This window comes from Armigeres subalbatus, chromosome 2 (genome assembly GCF_024139115.2).
Source record: "Armigeres subalbatus isolate Guangzhou_Male chromosome 2, GZ_Asu_2, whole genome shotgun sequence".
NCBI classification, from domain to species: Eukaryota; Metazoa; Arthropoda; class Insecta; order Diptera; family Culicidae; genus Armigeres; species Armigeres subalbatus.
The window spans coordinates 351691368-351706901 of NC_085140.1; the positions used below are offsets into that span (position 1 = coordinate 351691368).

Sequence of the window (15534 nt, forward strand, 5' to 3'; positions counted from 1 at the left end):
CTTTATGTGAAGTTTCTGGAGGAACTTTAGGATGATTTCCGGAAGGAACTCCATGATAAAAACTTCCTGAAGGTTTCCGGAGACGAGCCAGTCTTGAGTTGAAAGTCTCCTTATCAAGATAATAAAAAAAAATCCTAAAGGAACTTTAAAAATAATTTCTCGTGGATTTTTTTTAATCCAGGAGAAAACAACATTATATCCAAAGAAAATTTCCATGAAAATTTAATTCTTTTTATTTTTTGGAAACCCTTCCACTTATTCAATGATCAAATAAATAAAAAAAATACTTAGTATACGAAAAAGGCAGAAAATAAAAATTTCAATCCGTAATATTTCATTTTAATTTGACTCAACTTTCCATAGGAATGCCTATGTTTGAAATTTACAAGAGAAATTGTTTCCAATTTTCAAGGAAAATTGTTTAAAATTATTTATTACGCAAATTCTTGCAACTACCCAAGTGATTTTCTTTCGATTTTTTTCCTTGTTAGGTATTTTAATTTTTTATGGAAAAGGAAAATTTCTTCAAATGCCCACAGCAAGTTGGCTTTAAATGCTACGTAAAATGGTTCTGAAATGCAGATTCTTTCAAATTTCCATTGGAAATTGTTTTGAAAATCCACAGCGAAATCGTTCTAAAACAAACTGTAATTTTACTGGTTTACAATGTTCTGAAAACTCAGATGCGAATATGTAAATTATGTAAAAGCAACTTTTTGATTTTAAAATGTATTGGAGGTAGCCACTTTCCTTCGATGGGACTCGAACCTACGACCCTCAGTAGGGTACTACTCTACTGTAGCGAATGCATGAAATCGTACATAAGTGGGTATGTTTCAAAATTGAGCTGACGTTTAGAATTATCATCAGCAGCATGACGGATATATAGTAGCGCACACGCTTACTGAAGAATAAATTTGATATGTTTCTTTACATAAAACCCTATTTACATAGTTCAGAAGGTATTAGAAGTCCGCATTTACCGAAATCAGCAAACACCATTATCGATAGAAACAAAAATAGCTACTCACCCGGATCATCTTCCGCATCTCGTCCTTCTGGATCGGGTTCACCTGGGTGGTCTCCCGAAGCCACCGCCTCAGCCAGTGCCCCAACCACACCAGGCCGCAGTCGCACTGCATGGGATTATTGCTGATGTCGAGACCGCCGATGACGCTGCGGGTCCCCACGGCGTCCCACGAGCTCGCATTCGGATAGAAGCTATCGGGCGCCAGCGCCGCCAGCATGTTATCCGACAGGTCGATGCTCAACCGGGGGATGTACTTGAGGGCATAGAATATCCCCGGCGGGAGGTCGTTCACCAGGGTGTTTCGTATCCGCAGCTTGAGATCGTGGTTACGTGCCAGGCCGACGAACGCTTTGTGGTGGATCTGCACCAGCCGGCGTCCGGTTATTTCCAGCAGATTAAGTTTGGTGATGGTGTGCATTTTGGCCGTGAAGAGATTGTCGTCGATGTGGTCCTCGTAGACGGTGACGTAAAGTTCCTGGAGTCCACGCAGTTTGGAGATCAGCTCGGAGAAGTTGTGCTGCGAGTTGATGCGCAGTTTCTTCAGGTTGTGCAGTTTGATGAAAATGTCCGGATTGGTAATTTTGATGTCTTCGATGAAGAGCTCTTCCAGGCGACGGTTCTGAGCGAAGTCGTGAAAAGAGATTTTTCGGATGGGATTTCGGGAGATTTCCAGCACTCGAATGGATGATGGGATGTTTCGGAGCAAATTGGTGATGTTATTTATTTTATTGTCTTTGGCGTAGAATTCTCGTAAGTAGTAGAGCTCTTCGAGAGATTCGATTTCTTGGATGTGATTGTGGCTGATGTCGATAGTGACTAGTTGGGGGAGTATGAGCGAAGGTAAGCGATAAAGGCCAGTGTGCTGGAGATGTAGTTCGTGAAGCCGTGGCACGTTCAGAAAGATTTCTTTAAAATTAATGGTGATGAACGGGTTCCAACTGAGATCCAAAATGGTTAAATTGTTGAGATTGGCAAAACCATTGTCGGGAATGAGTTTTATTTGATTGTAGGAGAGGTTAAGCTCCAGGAGGTATTGGGTGCTAGTGAACATGTACTCGTCGAGAAACTCCAGCAGGTTATTGCTAAACTGGATTGAGCGAAGCGTGAATCCAATGTCGGCAAATGCGGTTGCCTGCCAGGCAGCAAATAGATTGTTAGAGAGATCCAAAAATTCAATTCGCGTGTTGAGAAAAGCATCACGCGGTACTGCCCGAAGACGATTGTTGTTCAGTTTCAGTAGACGAAGCTTTTTCAACGGAGAAAATTGCTCAATTTGCAGCACTTCAATTTTGTTATGGCTCAAATCGAATTCCTGCAGGTTGACCAAACCGGCGAAACTGCGTCGTCTTAATGATGATATATTGTTGTGAGCAAGGTTGAGGATTTCCAGTATCTGTAAATCACCGAAGGCATGATTCTGGAGCGTGGTAAAATTGTTCCAATTCAGATAGAGTATGCGGAGCGAGTAGGCCAGAGCACGGAAAGCGAGAGGCTCCTGCAGCAGATTGTGACTGGCGTCCAGTGAGTAGACATACAGCAGCGAGTTCACGTCTCCGTCAAAATTATCGATCGCATTGTTGCTAATATTCAGCCTCATGGGGGTGGTGGCATTCGAAACGTGCTTGAACATTTTCAACGTGAACGTACTCATCTCGTTGTACATCAGGTCCACACTCAGAAGCGCCGGCAGAAAACTGAACGCAGCTTCGCTCACGTTTTGCAACCCATTGGATGACAGGTCCACGTACGTCAGGTAGGGCAGATCGAAAAAACAGCTTTTCTCGATGCTTTTTATTTTGTTCGAGGACAAATTTATGATTTGAATCAGCTCCAGATTATCGAACGTGCTGGAGTGAAGAGTTTCGATCTGATTGAATGACAAATCAATTTCGACGAGATTTTTGTGGATGTCCGACCGGAACACCATGCGTGGCAGCACCGTGATACGATTGAATGCGAAATTCACGTACGTCAGCTGGCTCAGAGTGGAGAGGGCCTCGTCAGGAATCACCTTCAGGTTGTTATTATCGAGCCCCAGCCACATTAACTCGGTTAGCACGCTCAGTGCATCCATTGGATATTCCTCCCGATAGATTCCGAACGACAACTCCAGGATCTTCAACGTGCCGGACACATTATCGAACACATTCGGGTGCACATAATGGATATCGTTAAAGCTCAAGCTAATCTCCTTTATCGTGTCCAGTCCATTGAAAACCCCATAATTGAGGCTAGTTATTTTATTGTTCCTCAGTAGCAGTGTCTGCAAATTGGCACCCCATCCGACGAAATCGTTCTCCGCAATTTCCGCTATTTTATTGTAGCCCATGTTCAGGTACGACAGCTCCGTACAATTAGCGAGTCCATCCACCGGAATGGAGGTAAAATTATTGCCACTCAGCGAGAGCACTTTCAGCGTTGCTGGCAGCCGGTCAACTGCCGTCAGTTCATTCGATGTCAAGTACAGATACCGCAATTTATACAAACTACTAATCGCATTTGGGACCGTCAGTAGTCGATTTCGCTCTAGGTCCAAATATTCCAGCGATGGCTCCAACGTGGCAAACGCTTCATCATCCACCAATTCGATGAAGTTGAATGCCAACACCATATGTACCACCCCCAGGTCCCGAAACGCGTCCACCGGTATGCTGCGTATGAAATTCTTATCGAAATTGATAGCCTTCACACGAACACTGCCATTGAACAGCCCCGGCGGCAACTCGTCTATCAGATTTATGCTGAGGTCCAGCTTTTCGAACCTAATTCGAGACCCCACCATTTCCACCCCGGTCAGCTTTGCTATCAAATTGTCCTTCAGCGATAGGATCCGCAAATCGTGCAAATGCTCCAATACTGTGGCAGGAAACGCACTCAGAATGTTTTTCGACAAATCAATCGTCACCAGAGATTTCGGGAAAATATTTGGCCCAATGTGTGCTATCCGATTGGAGCTGATATCCAGCCACACGAGTTTTTTCAGCTTGGCAAACGCTTTCTGTTGTTGCTGCGGGGACGCTGGCAATGGGACCAGCAACGGTGGGTGCTTTGCGGTGATTATCGAAGACGATGCCTGGAACGTTGGAACCGTGTGATTGGATCGCTTGTCCTCGTGCAAAAACAGCGACAACTCCGAAATCGAATTACCGGAAATGTGCAGACTCCGCAACGAGTCCACCAGGCTGCCCCAGTTACCGTCCAGGTGGTGGATGTTGTTCCTGAAAGTACAATCCAAGCAGAAAAAATATCACTATCATTTGCATTCACAGTCGGCAGAAATTTAAATCTAAATTAGTTTCCTCACGGGAATCGCTCTAATCTCAATAAAATCCCTCCGGGGAATTTCCCGTACTAAATTCTAATCCCCACTCAACTTTGGCAGGAGAGAGGGCAAGGAAAAAGCAACTATGCTAGCACAATTGTTTAATCCTCCATCTCCGAAGCCCTTCATTCTCAAACAACCACGAGGACGGAAAGGTGGAAAGTTGTCTGGGGTTGTTCATGAAACACGTTAGTTTCAGCTCTCTTGAAGTTGATTCTAATCCGGAATGGTCCAAGCATATTTATGAACACCTTCCAAATGCCATTGTCCAAATTGAAACATGCTCTTCGAAACGTATACGTAGAGTAGGAGTAACCACTTCGGCATAAAACAATGATGATGATGATGGAAGCCTTAGGCCATTTTCCGGGTTTCATTCTGAGCTGGATAAAAATAGAGGCAGGTTGAGCATAATCTGCAGAATGGTTTGCTTCCTCCCCATAAAATTGAAACAGTTTATTTTATTTGCTTCTCCATGCGACTTTGTCTTTATTAATTCATTAACTCTGCTAGTTTCATTTAAACGAGAACTGGTCTTATCTTTATTGTGACCTTGACTTCTGAAAGGGTGGGTGCTTTTGTGCCGTATAAATTGTTTCCTAGGACAGGAGTTTCAGAACTTTCAAAAGCGATGACCCACAAAAAGAGATGCAGAATTAAATGGCCTTAAAATTGAAAATTCTACAGAATATCAACACCTAATATACTCAAAGAAAACTAAAAAAAATGAAACTAAGGGTTGCATCCCCGAATGCGACGATGAATGAGATATCAATATCAGTCTTATAGATAGTCCGCATAACGGAAATTAAAATTTTCATAAATTTTGAAAAATATGTGAAAATTGATTTATTTGTGGGCTTTATAGTCGTTCGGATAGCGGCATTTGTCGTCTTAATAAGCGCATTTGCCTGCTGTGGTTGCTGCAACTCAACAGGGTTTGCAGAAATCTCTTCGAATCATAACAAGCCATGAAAACAAAACTATCGCACTTGTATACAAGTTGGGAAAAAAAACTGATTCGGATATGTGGCCCCCACCGAGGGGGTTTGATGGAACGCTTTGTTCTCGCTCATTTTATGTTGGGAGCATATTTTTTTCGCAAAGCTGAGTAAAACAAGTGAAATGCATCATCAGAACTGGTGCCCCCCGCAATTGTAGCTTATTAAAAAGAATTCATCATGGGTCGTAGCCCCCCGAATCAGTTCATTATCGTAACAGCTACCGAAAAACTTCTCTCACGGTATGCTACCTATCGAGAGTGTATACAGACATTATAAGTGAGAGATTTTCTCATTCTCCTTTGGATTCAAACCCTGCAACTCAATCAGCCAGAAATTTTAAAAAGTGCTAGGGTAAAAACCCTAATAGTGGAGGAACTAAACAATTTCCAGCACTATTTGTTGGTTCACCCCAAGTCTATACTTTATTTCACTTACTTCAAGTGTACATAAGAAAATTAATTAATTATATTTCAACTGGAAAGTGTTCTTATAGCAGCAGCATCCATAATTGTAACCTAAAATGGTACCTCCATTTATTGGTGCAGTGTTCCAACAGTTGAAATATTTTTAAATTTGTGTTCTCATAGTTGCGAATCCCATTGTTTTCATATAGGACTCGCAACTATGGGAACACTAACGCAACCATCAGAGCCGAAAAAAAGAAAGAAATCCAATCGACTAATGACAGGTCACCAAATTGATGGACTAGATGGGTTGCTACGATTAGAATGCGTAGAAACCTCAGTACCGCAACTATAGGATTACCCACGACTATCGGATCTTTTACCCTAGGAAATGAGGGAGAAACAGATTTAAAAAAAAAATAAAGGGTACATTCTAAACGTGTTGTACGCAAAGGTCAGGTAGGACTACGTAGCCTCATGTAATGGATTTTATACGCAGTAGCAGAACTAACACTGCACTGCTTAGGAGCTGGCAGTAAGTGTTATCTATTGTTTGCATCGCGGAACTTTAAATCGATTGCTATACGTTGGTATTGGATTTACACATTCTCCATCCAAAAGACTGAAACATCAAATGAAATTTTCTCAGTAGATTCCGACTTTGGGTTTGTTGAAGTTTGTGATTGGAAATGTGCATTATTGAAAATAAATCATTTTAGCAAACACCAGAATCAATTCAGAATACCAGAAATTTGAAAATAATTCTTTTCTTGCTAATTAAAATTTTACCTTTTGCGCCTTTCCCGCGTTTTTTTTATTCAACTACCCAACTATCAAGCTCATTCGTCCCATTGCAGAATGGTCGGATTCGTCAAATTTCACGAAATAAATCGATAACTCAAAACTATTAGTGATAGAGTTTTGACGTCTTCAGAAGAAATGATCTACAAGTAAAGATCTATTTTTGGAGTTAGTTGCCATTAGGGTGGCCCTTTTGTGTTTTTTTTTAAATCATTTTTTTTTTTGACGTAAACTACGTCTAAGGGGAAGACTCGGATACAGGGTGACAAATGAAAATTTCCAAATTCGAGATCGTCACGAAATCATGTAAGATTTCAAACGTTAATAGCTCCTTTATCTTTCAATGGATTTTTGAGATTTTATCATCAATCAAATCGGAAACTCTCCAGCAATTTTTTAAGCCCATTGGAACTATTGATTATCAACGTAAAAACATAGATAATTCCAATTCTTCACAGATAAAAATATGTTGTGATTTTAAATCTATTTTCATGCACATATTTGGAGCATGCAAATAAACGTAATATTCAATCGATCCCACTATTCTTTTAAAGCGAAATAAATTGAAACGGTGCTTGCTTGTAAAATTCAATCAAATTTAATTGAATATCGAATGTTAATTCGTTTGATGGGATAAGCTGCAATTTTACACGTCGTTGAATTTTCAAAATTATTTGCTGTGTTCACAAACCCAGTAAAATTTCAGAGTTTCGTTACGACCGCCGTCTAGTGCCGTTGGTTCTTGCGCTCTACTTTTGTGCGGTGATTCGCACAAAAAGTACAACAATAGAACCAGAGCAATGACCGCGGTCGGAGCAAAAAAGTGATTATGAAAAAGTTCTACAGATGCTGGACATGTTGATGTAGGGGAAGGGGGGGGCAATATGCCCTAGCTAAGCAAACAAAGCTTTATTGTCTTATTTGTAACACTATTCATGGGTATTTTTACATTATGCATCAGTTAAACAAGATAGCTAGTTGATGCCATTCAAAAATTGTCAAAAATCTCAATCATATTGATAATATTCACATTTCAAAAAAGTGGTGATATTCTGTTGCCGGAAAACTCATGAGGCAAAACGCCTTTTAGCTGGCAGCTCCTAGGGAACAAAGCACCACGCGTCGGCGAATCAGCATTCTGGTATGGATAGTGCGTGGAGACGCAAGTACATTGTAGGTTAGTGCCACTAGGGCGTTTTGCCTCGCCAAAATGTTAGATGTTTCTTCAAAATGTGGAAATTTTCGGTTTTTCCGACCTTCCCATACACTATTTTGAAACTTTTTTCGCCTAACCTACATAATTTTAGATCTAGTTTTGTTATGGCCATCTTAATGACGGTAAATATGAGGGAAACCACAAAAGGCGTTTTCCCTTGGGGGGTGGGTAAGGTTGTGGGTTCTCTTCCCCTAAGCAAGAGGTGATTATTAAAATTGATTATCAAACAAGGTTATCTTAAGACGAGTTTATACAATCCCATTGAATTCCACCACTTAATGGTATCTTGACAGATACGTATTTCGACCTCAACAGTAAGGCCGTCTTCAGTGTCTCGTACTTGACTCGACTTACGTACGAGACACTGAAGACGGCCTTACTGTTGAGGTCGAAATACGTATCTGTCAAGATACAATTAAGTGGTGGAATTCAATGGGATTGTATAAACTCGTCTTATGACAAGTGAAGACATTCCACTAAAAAGCTCAAAATAATTTTCTTATCAAAAGGTTATCTTACTATTTAGGCAGCACCCCTTTAAAATAACACTTTAAAAGTCACACAACAGTCAGAGAAAGGAAAGGCATCATCACCACTGTGGAATAATAAATTTGGGGTTTTTAAATGAAAATTTTAAATTGACATAGGGTAAAACGACCTATTATGGAGGGGTTAAGCACCGTGTAAAAACAAAATTGATTACAAAAATTCTTCAAAAATTACCTGCTGGTCGATTTCCACATTGTAGCAGTTGAATAGGATGCTCGTAATCTATAGTTTCGTAAAAATTACGTCCATTGTGCTGAACTTATGTTGTTTTGTTTTTATCACAATAAAAACAAACTACCGCAATAATAGGACGCAGTTGCCTATCGTTGCGATATTTTTTGAAGGTCAGTCCTATTGTTGCGGTATTGCATGTAATTCTTATGGAGAGCGATGCCGCAACAATAGGACCTTAGCACTACCGCAATAATAGGCTCAAAGGATTCAAATGTTTAACGAAAAATGCTGATTTTTCATCATTTTGAACGGAATTTTGTCAAACAAAAGCTGTTCTAGTGGTTAATCCGAAGAGTTTTAGCATACCAACAATTGTTTTCAATGGTATTACATATCCCGAATGGACTAATTTAACACTACCGCAACATTAGGGCATACCACAACGATAGGACGTTTTACCCTATCCCACCATTTTCATATATTGAGTAATGCTAATTTTATTCGAAACACAAATGAACTAGTATGCGATCGAACATGATTTGCCGAAAAACTACACATTACACGCGGCAAAACGTTTACTAAAACGAACCTCGCTACCTCCCGACCCCATATACAGTCGAGATTCGCTGGTTGGGATTTTAATACTTGGGTCACTTTTTAGTTGGGCCTCCGCTGGTTGGGCCATGGCCCAACTAAAAAGCAACCGTACGTCAGAATTCAATGTAAACATGGAAAACGGGATTGGGCGTCACTGGACATCATTTGTGATGTTCAAGTCGAAATACACGTGTTCAAATGGCTGTCAGTTGACCCAACTAAAAAACCAAATCCGTTAGTTGGGCCGAGGTCTTGGCCCAACCAGCGAATCGGGACTGTATCCAACATCCCAATGGTTACTCGTGGAAGTGCAGATGACTCGTCGGCCTCTATTAATGCGAGTATCACGTCAACATATTTCTACCCATCCATAATTGACCCGTATTCGGACACGGTCGGCGCCGGTATTACTTAAATTTGGGTCACCCGTTTTTCCACATTGAAGGTGATATTAGTCTCAAATATCATCTTTTGGTTCTCTTTGTAATTACATCTGGCCTGGCAGAAATAGAGTAATAACCGTGACAGTCAATCATGTTCATAAGAGTGGTTCAAAATTTGACTTTTTCGCTCCTCTATGCTTAAACGGTGGTATCAGTTGTCTTTATGGAACCTATTTTTTAGCAGATTTGGTTGTAATTTGACTTAGCACGCGCGATTTGAAGTTTGAGAATTACTATGAAAACAGTAACTTTTTTGGAAAACCGTTTTGCAATGTTGCTCATTAATATCTAAAAATATATGAGTACGTTGGCAACATAGGAAATTTAGCGAGTGAATAAATCGTTTTTGTTGCGAAACAATTTGCTGCTTGCAAGAAAAAATATTAAGGAAATACTAAATCGTGGGAAATTCAATTGAGCACGTAAAAGAATAACATATCAATAATGAGCATTTTTGTTTTCTTTATAACTTTGCTTACGAAAGTTCGATCGGTTCGCAACAACAACCGTCTTACAGATTAGAAAATATTCTTCGAAGTCTTCGGGTTGATTATATTTAGGGGGAAATCCTCCAGTGCCGGACACATAAGCCATGTGGCAAAAAAAACTCTAACTATCCGGATTATGTTTCCTTTTATACCTTATACATAAAATATGGCCATTGAGGATTCATACAAGCTATATTTAATCATTTGAACGCGTTTTACGACGATGAATTTTGGAGAGAGATTTCACACTTCAGAAAAATGTCTCCTAGTACCGGACACTATTGCATCAAATAATATTGTTCAAATGTGACTGTTACATGAGTAAAGACATCATTCAAAATAATCATATTTTTTACGTGCTTCAAGCTGTAAATATTAAAAATTATTAGAGCTTATTCTCTTCAGCTAATTTTTTTACATCCTAATCCAAATTCTCACCTTTTTGAATGTCCTCTTCAATTTTTGTTTCTGCTAATTTCTGTGGCTTTCTCAGCAAGAAGAAACAATTGAATTGAAGTAAGTGTAACAAAACAGGTGTAAAAAATGGCTATGAAAAATCTCAATGTCCGAACACCACAATTACATGGTACATCTAACAAATCATCATCATTATTTAAAATATGGCTAATATGGACCATCTTCACATAATCAGAATGCATTAGATTGATTTTAATATTGTTGGTTCAAACCTTCTAAAATAACGCGAAACATCAAAATTTTAAGCATTTTTATTCAATTTCAAATTTTGTACAAAGCTTACCACATGAAGATCTGATATCCCATGCCGTTAAAAGCCTTTTCAATAGCTTCCTTTTGTACTTAATAAGCTGTGGGGGAGCTCTGCAAGTATCGTTTTAAGAAGTGTCCGGTGTTGGGAGGTGTCCTGCGCTGGGAGATCTCCCCCTAAATAGTTAATGAGTTGCCTCACGAAACGATCATTCACACACGGGGCGATTTCCATACAAACTTCAAGCTGCTCGTACTCAGTTAAATTACAACCAATTCAGTTGAAAATTTAGGAGGTTCATCAAAACAGCAAATGTTATCGTTCAAGCATAAGGGAGCGAAAAAGTCAAAATTTCAATCACTCTAAGCTCTAAGCAAATTAATTATTATCTTATGATCTGTTTTACGTAGTTTACGTCGGGCCTTCGTATCTTGTATATAACCTTTCTGATTTTTGACCTTCTGAGTTAGGAGATCATATTATTCTACAAAATTATGGAGAATTTAATTCTAAGCATTTTTGCTTATTTACATTTATTTGAATTATGAATTATACATTTATTTTATCTCATATAGGTAATGTTTTATAACAAAATTACTAAATTTAGATAGGGTGGCCCCGAAAAAAATAGTTTTTAGCTTCCACTTTCACCAATTCAAAATATTTTCAAAAACTGGATAAACGATTGAAATACCATGGAGTTTATGGGCCTGTATGTATACTTTCAGAATACGATTGAAATTTTTGCTAATATTTGCTACTAGCTGCAGTAGAATGCTCAGAAAAATATCACTTTTTCATGAAAAAACGCTTATAATATGCTTGAAAATGAAGCTATCAACCATCCTATGTAACCAAAAGATGCGCTTTCCAAAGACCGTGAAGCGATGCTTGGAAAGCTTTTGAAAAAAAAAACGTAAAGAGGGTCATTGTCAGTCGCTGTCCGATGATTGTGATCACGAGCGTTCCCCAAAGCGTCGCCCTTCACGCTGCACCTTTCAGCGACTTGACGAAAGGTAGTTGGGGGGGGGGCTGAGGATCGAACCCATGACCAGTTTGTCGTGACGATCCTAATAAACAAGGTCAGATTTATTTTTAACTAGTCGAACCTGCCCGATCTCGCTCGGGTTGTTTTTTTTGACCAAATTGTCAATCCTGTATTCGATTGCAACGTCGCACTCTAGATCGATTTCAGTTGGAGTTTGTTGGCTTTCTGCAGAAATCATGAAAGCATTGCATTATGACATTTATCCAACCTTCCCGATGACTTTTTTTTCTTCTTCTTTTTATTATTATTTTTATTTAATCTTCCAAATCGGTCCATCCATTCGTAAGTTATATTGCCTCAAAGGAAATGATAACTCATTTTTATATAGAGAAGGTAATGCGCCTTTCCTAACATTAATAACATCCAAATTTTTGAAAACGTCGTGAGTCCAAAAGAGAGGCTCTCTTTGTTTACTTCCTCTTTCGATTATTATAAAGCCATAAAGCCATACAAACATTTACATCGGATTTTTTCATAGAGATCTGGAAGGAAGATCTGGAGGAAGCCTACATCAGACTGAAGAGGGAAGCTAAGTGTCATCAACACGTCGAAGACGAAGTAGATGATAGGAAGAGGTTCAAGAGAAGACATTGTGAGCCACCCACCGCAAGTTGGGATCGGTGGTGACGAAATCGAGATGGTAGAGAAATTGGTGTACTTGGTCTCACTGCTGACTGCCGAAAATGATACCACCACAGAAATTCGGAGACGCATAATGGCTGGAAATCGTACGTACTTTGGACTCCGCAAGACGCTCCGATCGAATAGAGTTCTACAATCTACAAAACGCTCATAAGACCGGTAGTCCTCTACGGACACGAGACCTGGACGATGCTCGTGGAGAACCAACGCGCACTGGGAGTTTTCGAAAGGAAAGTGCTGCGTACCATCTATGGTGGGGTGCAGATGGCGGACGGTACGTGGAGGAGGCGAATGAACCACGAGCTGCATCAGCTGCTGGGAGAACCATCCATCGTTCACACCGCGAAAATCGAATGACTGCGGTGGGCCGGGCACATAGCCAGAATGTCGGACAGTAACCCGGTGAAAATGTTTCTTGACAACGATCCGACGGGCACAAGAAGGCGAGGTGCGCAGCGGGCAAGGTAGATCAATCAGGTGGAAGATGACTTGCGGAACCTCCGTAGACTGCGTGGTTGGTGACGTGTAGCCATGGACCGAGCCGAATGGAGAAGACTCTTATATACCGCACATGAAATAAGCGTAAGGTGCGAGCGTACGGTTATGGTATTGAAGTTGCATGAAATGAATATGTCAAAAATTTACTAATGCACCCAACCAGAGGATTGCAACATTTTATTGCAATCTCGCATTAGTTTCGTGTACAGTTTGCCATAATTTGCGACATATATACAGATTGTATTAAGTAAACGGCAGGCCCTTGCATTAGGTCTCCGATCACGAGAAAATAAGAACTGGTTATGTGTTAGTGTTGTCTACATTGAATCTAATTTTACACTCCCCCATCGAGGAGTGAAATGCTGTATACTTCGACAACCTCAGCAACCATACAACAAAAATCGGTCAAAGACGAGAATTGAACCCGGACCCTCCACCTTTAGCACATCTAGACTGACGCGCTAACCATATGGACTATTTACCAGATGAGAAACGACGCGACCAAAGGCAATCATAATCCACGTTTCATGCTATGCAGATGTGACAAGTGGAAGGGTAACAGGGATAGCAATGAGTGATACGAGTGGAATAAACACCATACATATTTGTGTCCTTTTCCGTTATCAAGCTAAATGGAATCAGGAAGATTGTGTGGGTTGAAGTTATATTGCTGTACACTCTTCATATACTTGTTCTATCAGGAGCCGACGAGATTCGTTTGGATGTATTGATCGAAACCAAATAAACCGACTTAATGCAATGAGCGGTATTAACAAGTATGACATTCTCTGATCGGTTTGAATGCGAGATGTGATATAAAATGGTTATTACAAAGAATGTCACACAGAATTGTTTTGGGTGTGGGATATATTTAAATGTCTGAAAGTTTGGAAAGGATTCGTCAATTAGATATACTATACTTATCTACAGCGTTTTCGCGTGATGCAATTTGACATGGGACACCCTTAAAAAAGATGCAGAGAACTCAATGATCTCTCACATGTGTCACGGGCAGTTTTGGAGTTTTGGACAAATTTCTATTCATCAAATATCCTGTGAGTTTTCACAGAATCAACTTGCTTTTGGAAGGATCTTAATTTTTTCGAGCATTTAACAATCGCGCTGTATTTACCTCCAAAACCATTCTGCAGATTACGAAACCTTACTATAACTCAATGTTACACGCCAATCGATGCTGACTATGTAAACTGCTACAGTTAACGAAATGGGGTCGTACATAGCATTTCGAAATGTGATATCAAGAACAGTATGGGCGACTTCAATGCGATGATCGGATCCGAAATCTCGAATTATGAGCGCTTTATGAAACGTCATGGTCCCGGAATGTTATCATGATCGGAGGTTCGCTTTTTCCCAACCGACCAGTTCACAAGGTCACGTGAGTATCTTGGGATAACGTTGCTGAATATCTAACCAACCATATCTGCACCAGGAAACGAAACCTTGTTGATGTGTACATTAAGTTCTGCAAAAGAATAACGATTTTTTTTTTGAAAAGTGTCGTTTTTTCACATAATCTCCTCCTTTTTCAATACACTTAATCCAGTAATGATTCAACCTCTTCATTTAACACAATTTTATACCCAGCAAGTGTCTTTTTCATGTTTGGAAAGTCACAGGAAGCAATTCGTAGCGAAGTTTGCCCAAACTTTGTGCTTGTTGTCCGGTGTGAGCCAACTCGGCACAAATCGGCGCTGAAAGCTTTCTCATTTAAAATTCCTTGTATAGAATATGAATCATTGTTTGTCTATTGATATGCCCACAGTCTCAACTATTTTGCGAACCTTAAGGTGGTTATACAACAAAGCCACAAATCGGCCATCTTGGAAACCACGTGCCTTTTATTGTGATTTTTCAGGAACACGAATTGAGAAAACCACAATGCCCATGGGGATGAATCATCCGTAGATCGTTTGTTTACTTGTGCTGAACAATCGACTTTAATTTCAGCATTGTACGAACATTATTGCGCTAGATTTGAACTTTTGATAATAGGAGTAGAAAACCGTGTGGTGAATTTGAAATTCACCACATGGCTTGATTGTATAATCACCTTAAATCGACGGTCTTAACGTTTTTCATCAAAAAACGGCGTGCGTTCACGAAACAAAACTAATGGAGGGAATCGGCTGAATGTTTGACAGTATACATGCATGTATTGGATGTTGTTTGTGATTAAAGTTTGTTTGACTCTACAGCCTGTGTTTTATGTGCATTTACGGTAATGGTTGGTTTAATAATTTTTGAATTTTCAACAATGTCGATGATAAATAATATGTAGTTGAAAATCAAAATTTTCAGAATACCATATACATAAATAGAAGCGTTGACTTTTCCTTGGTTAAGGTGATTATACAATCAAGCCATGTGGTGAATTTAAAATTCACCACACGATTTTCTACTCCTATTATCAAAAGTTCAAATCTAGCGTAATAATTTTCGTACAATGCTGAAATTAAAGTCGATTGTTCAACACAAGTAAGCAAACGATCTAGGGATGTTTCATCCCCATGGGCATTGTGGTTTTCTCAATTCGTGTTCTTGAAAAATCACAAGAAAAGGCACGTGGT

The 15534-nt window shown here is 39.8% G+C and overlaps 1 protein-coding gene across 1 annotated transcript in view; it reads right to left on the reverse strand.

Annotated features, from left to right (window-relative positions):
* The window catches only part of LOC134210045 (chaoptin), a 72220-nt gene that overhangs the window by 45826 nt on the left and 10860 nt on the right, over positions 1-15534 (reverse strand). The window contains exon 3 of the mRNA XM_062686068.1: positions 1032-4248. Coding sequence (XP_062542052.1) covers positions 1032-4248 — 3217 coding nt within the window. The remainder of the gene's footprint in view (positions 1-1031; positions 4249-15534) is intronic.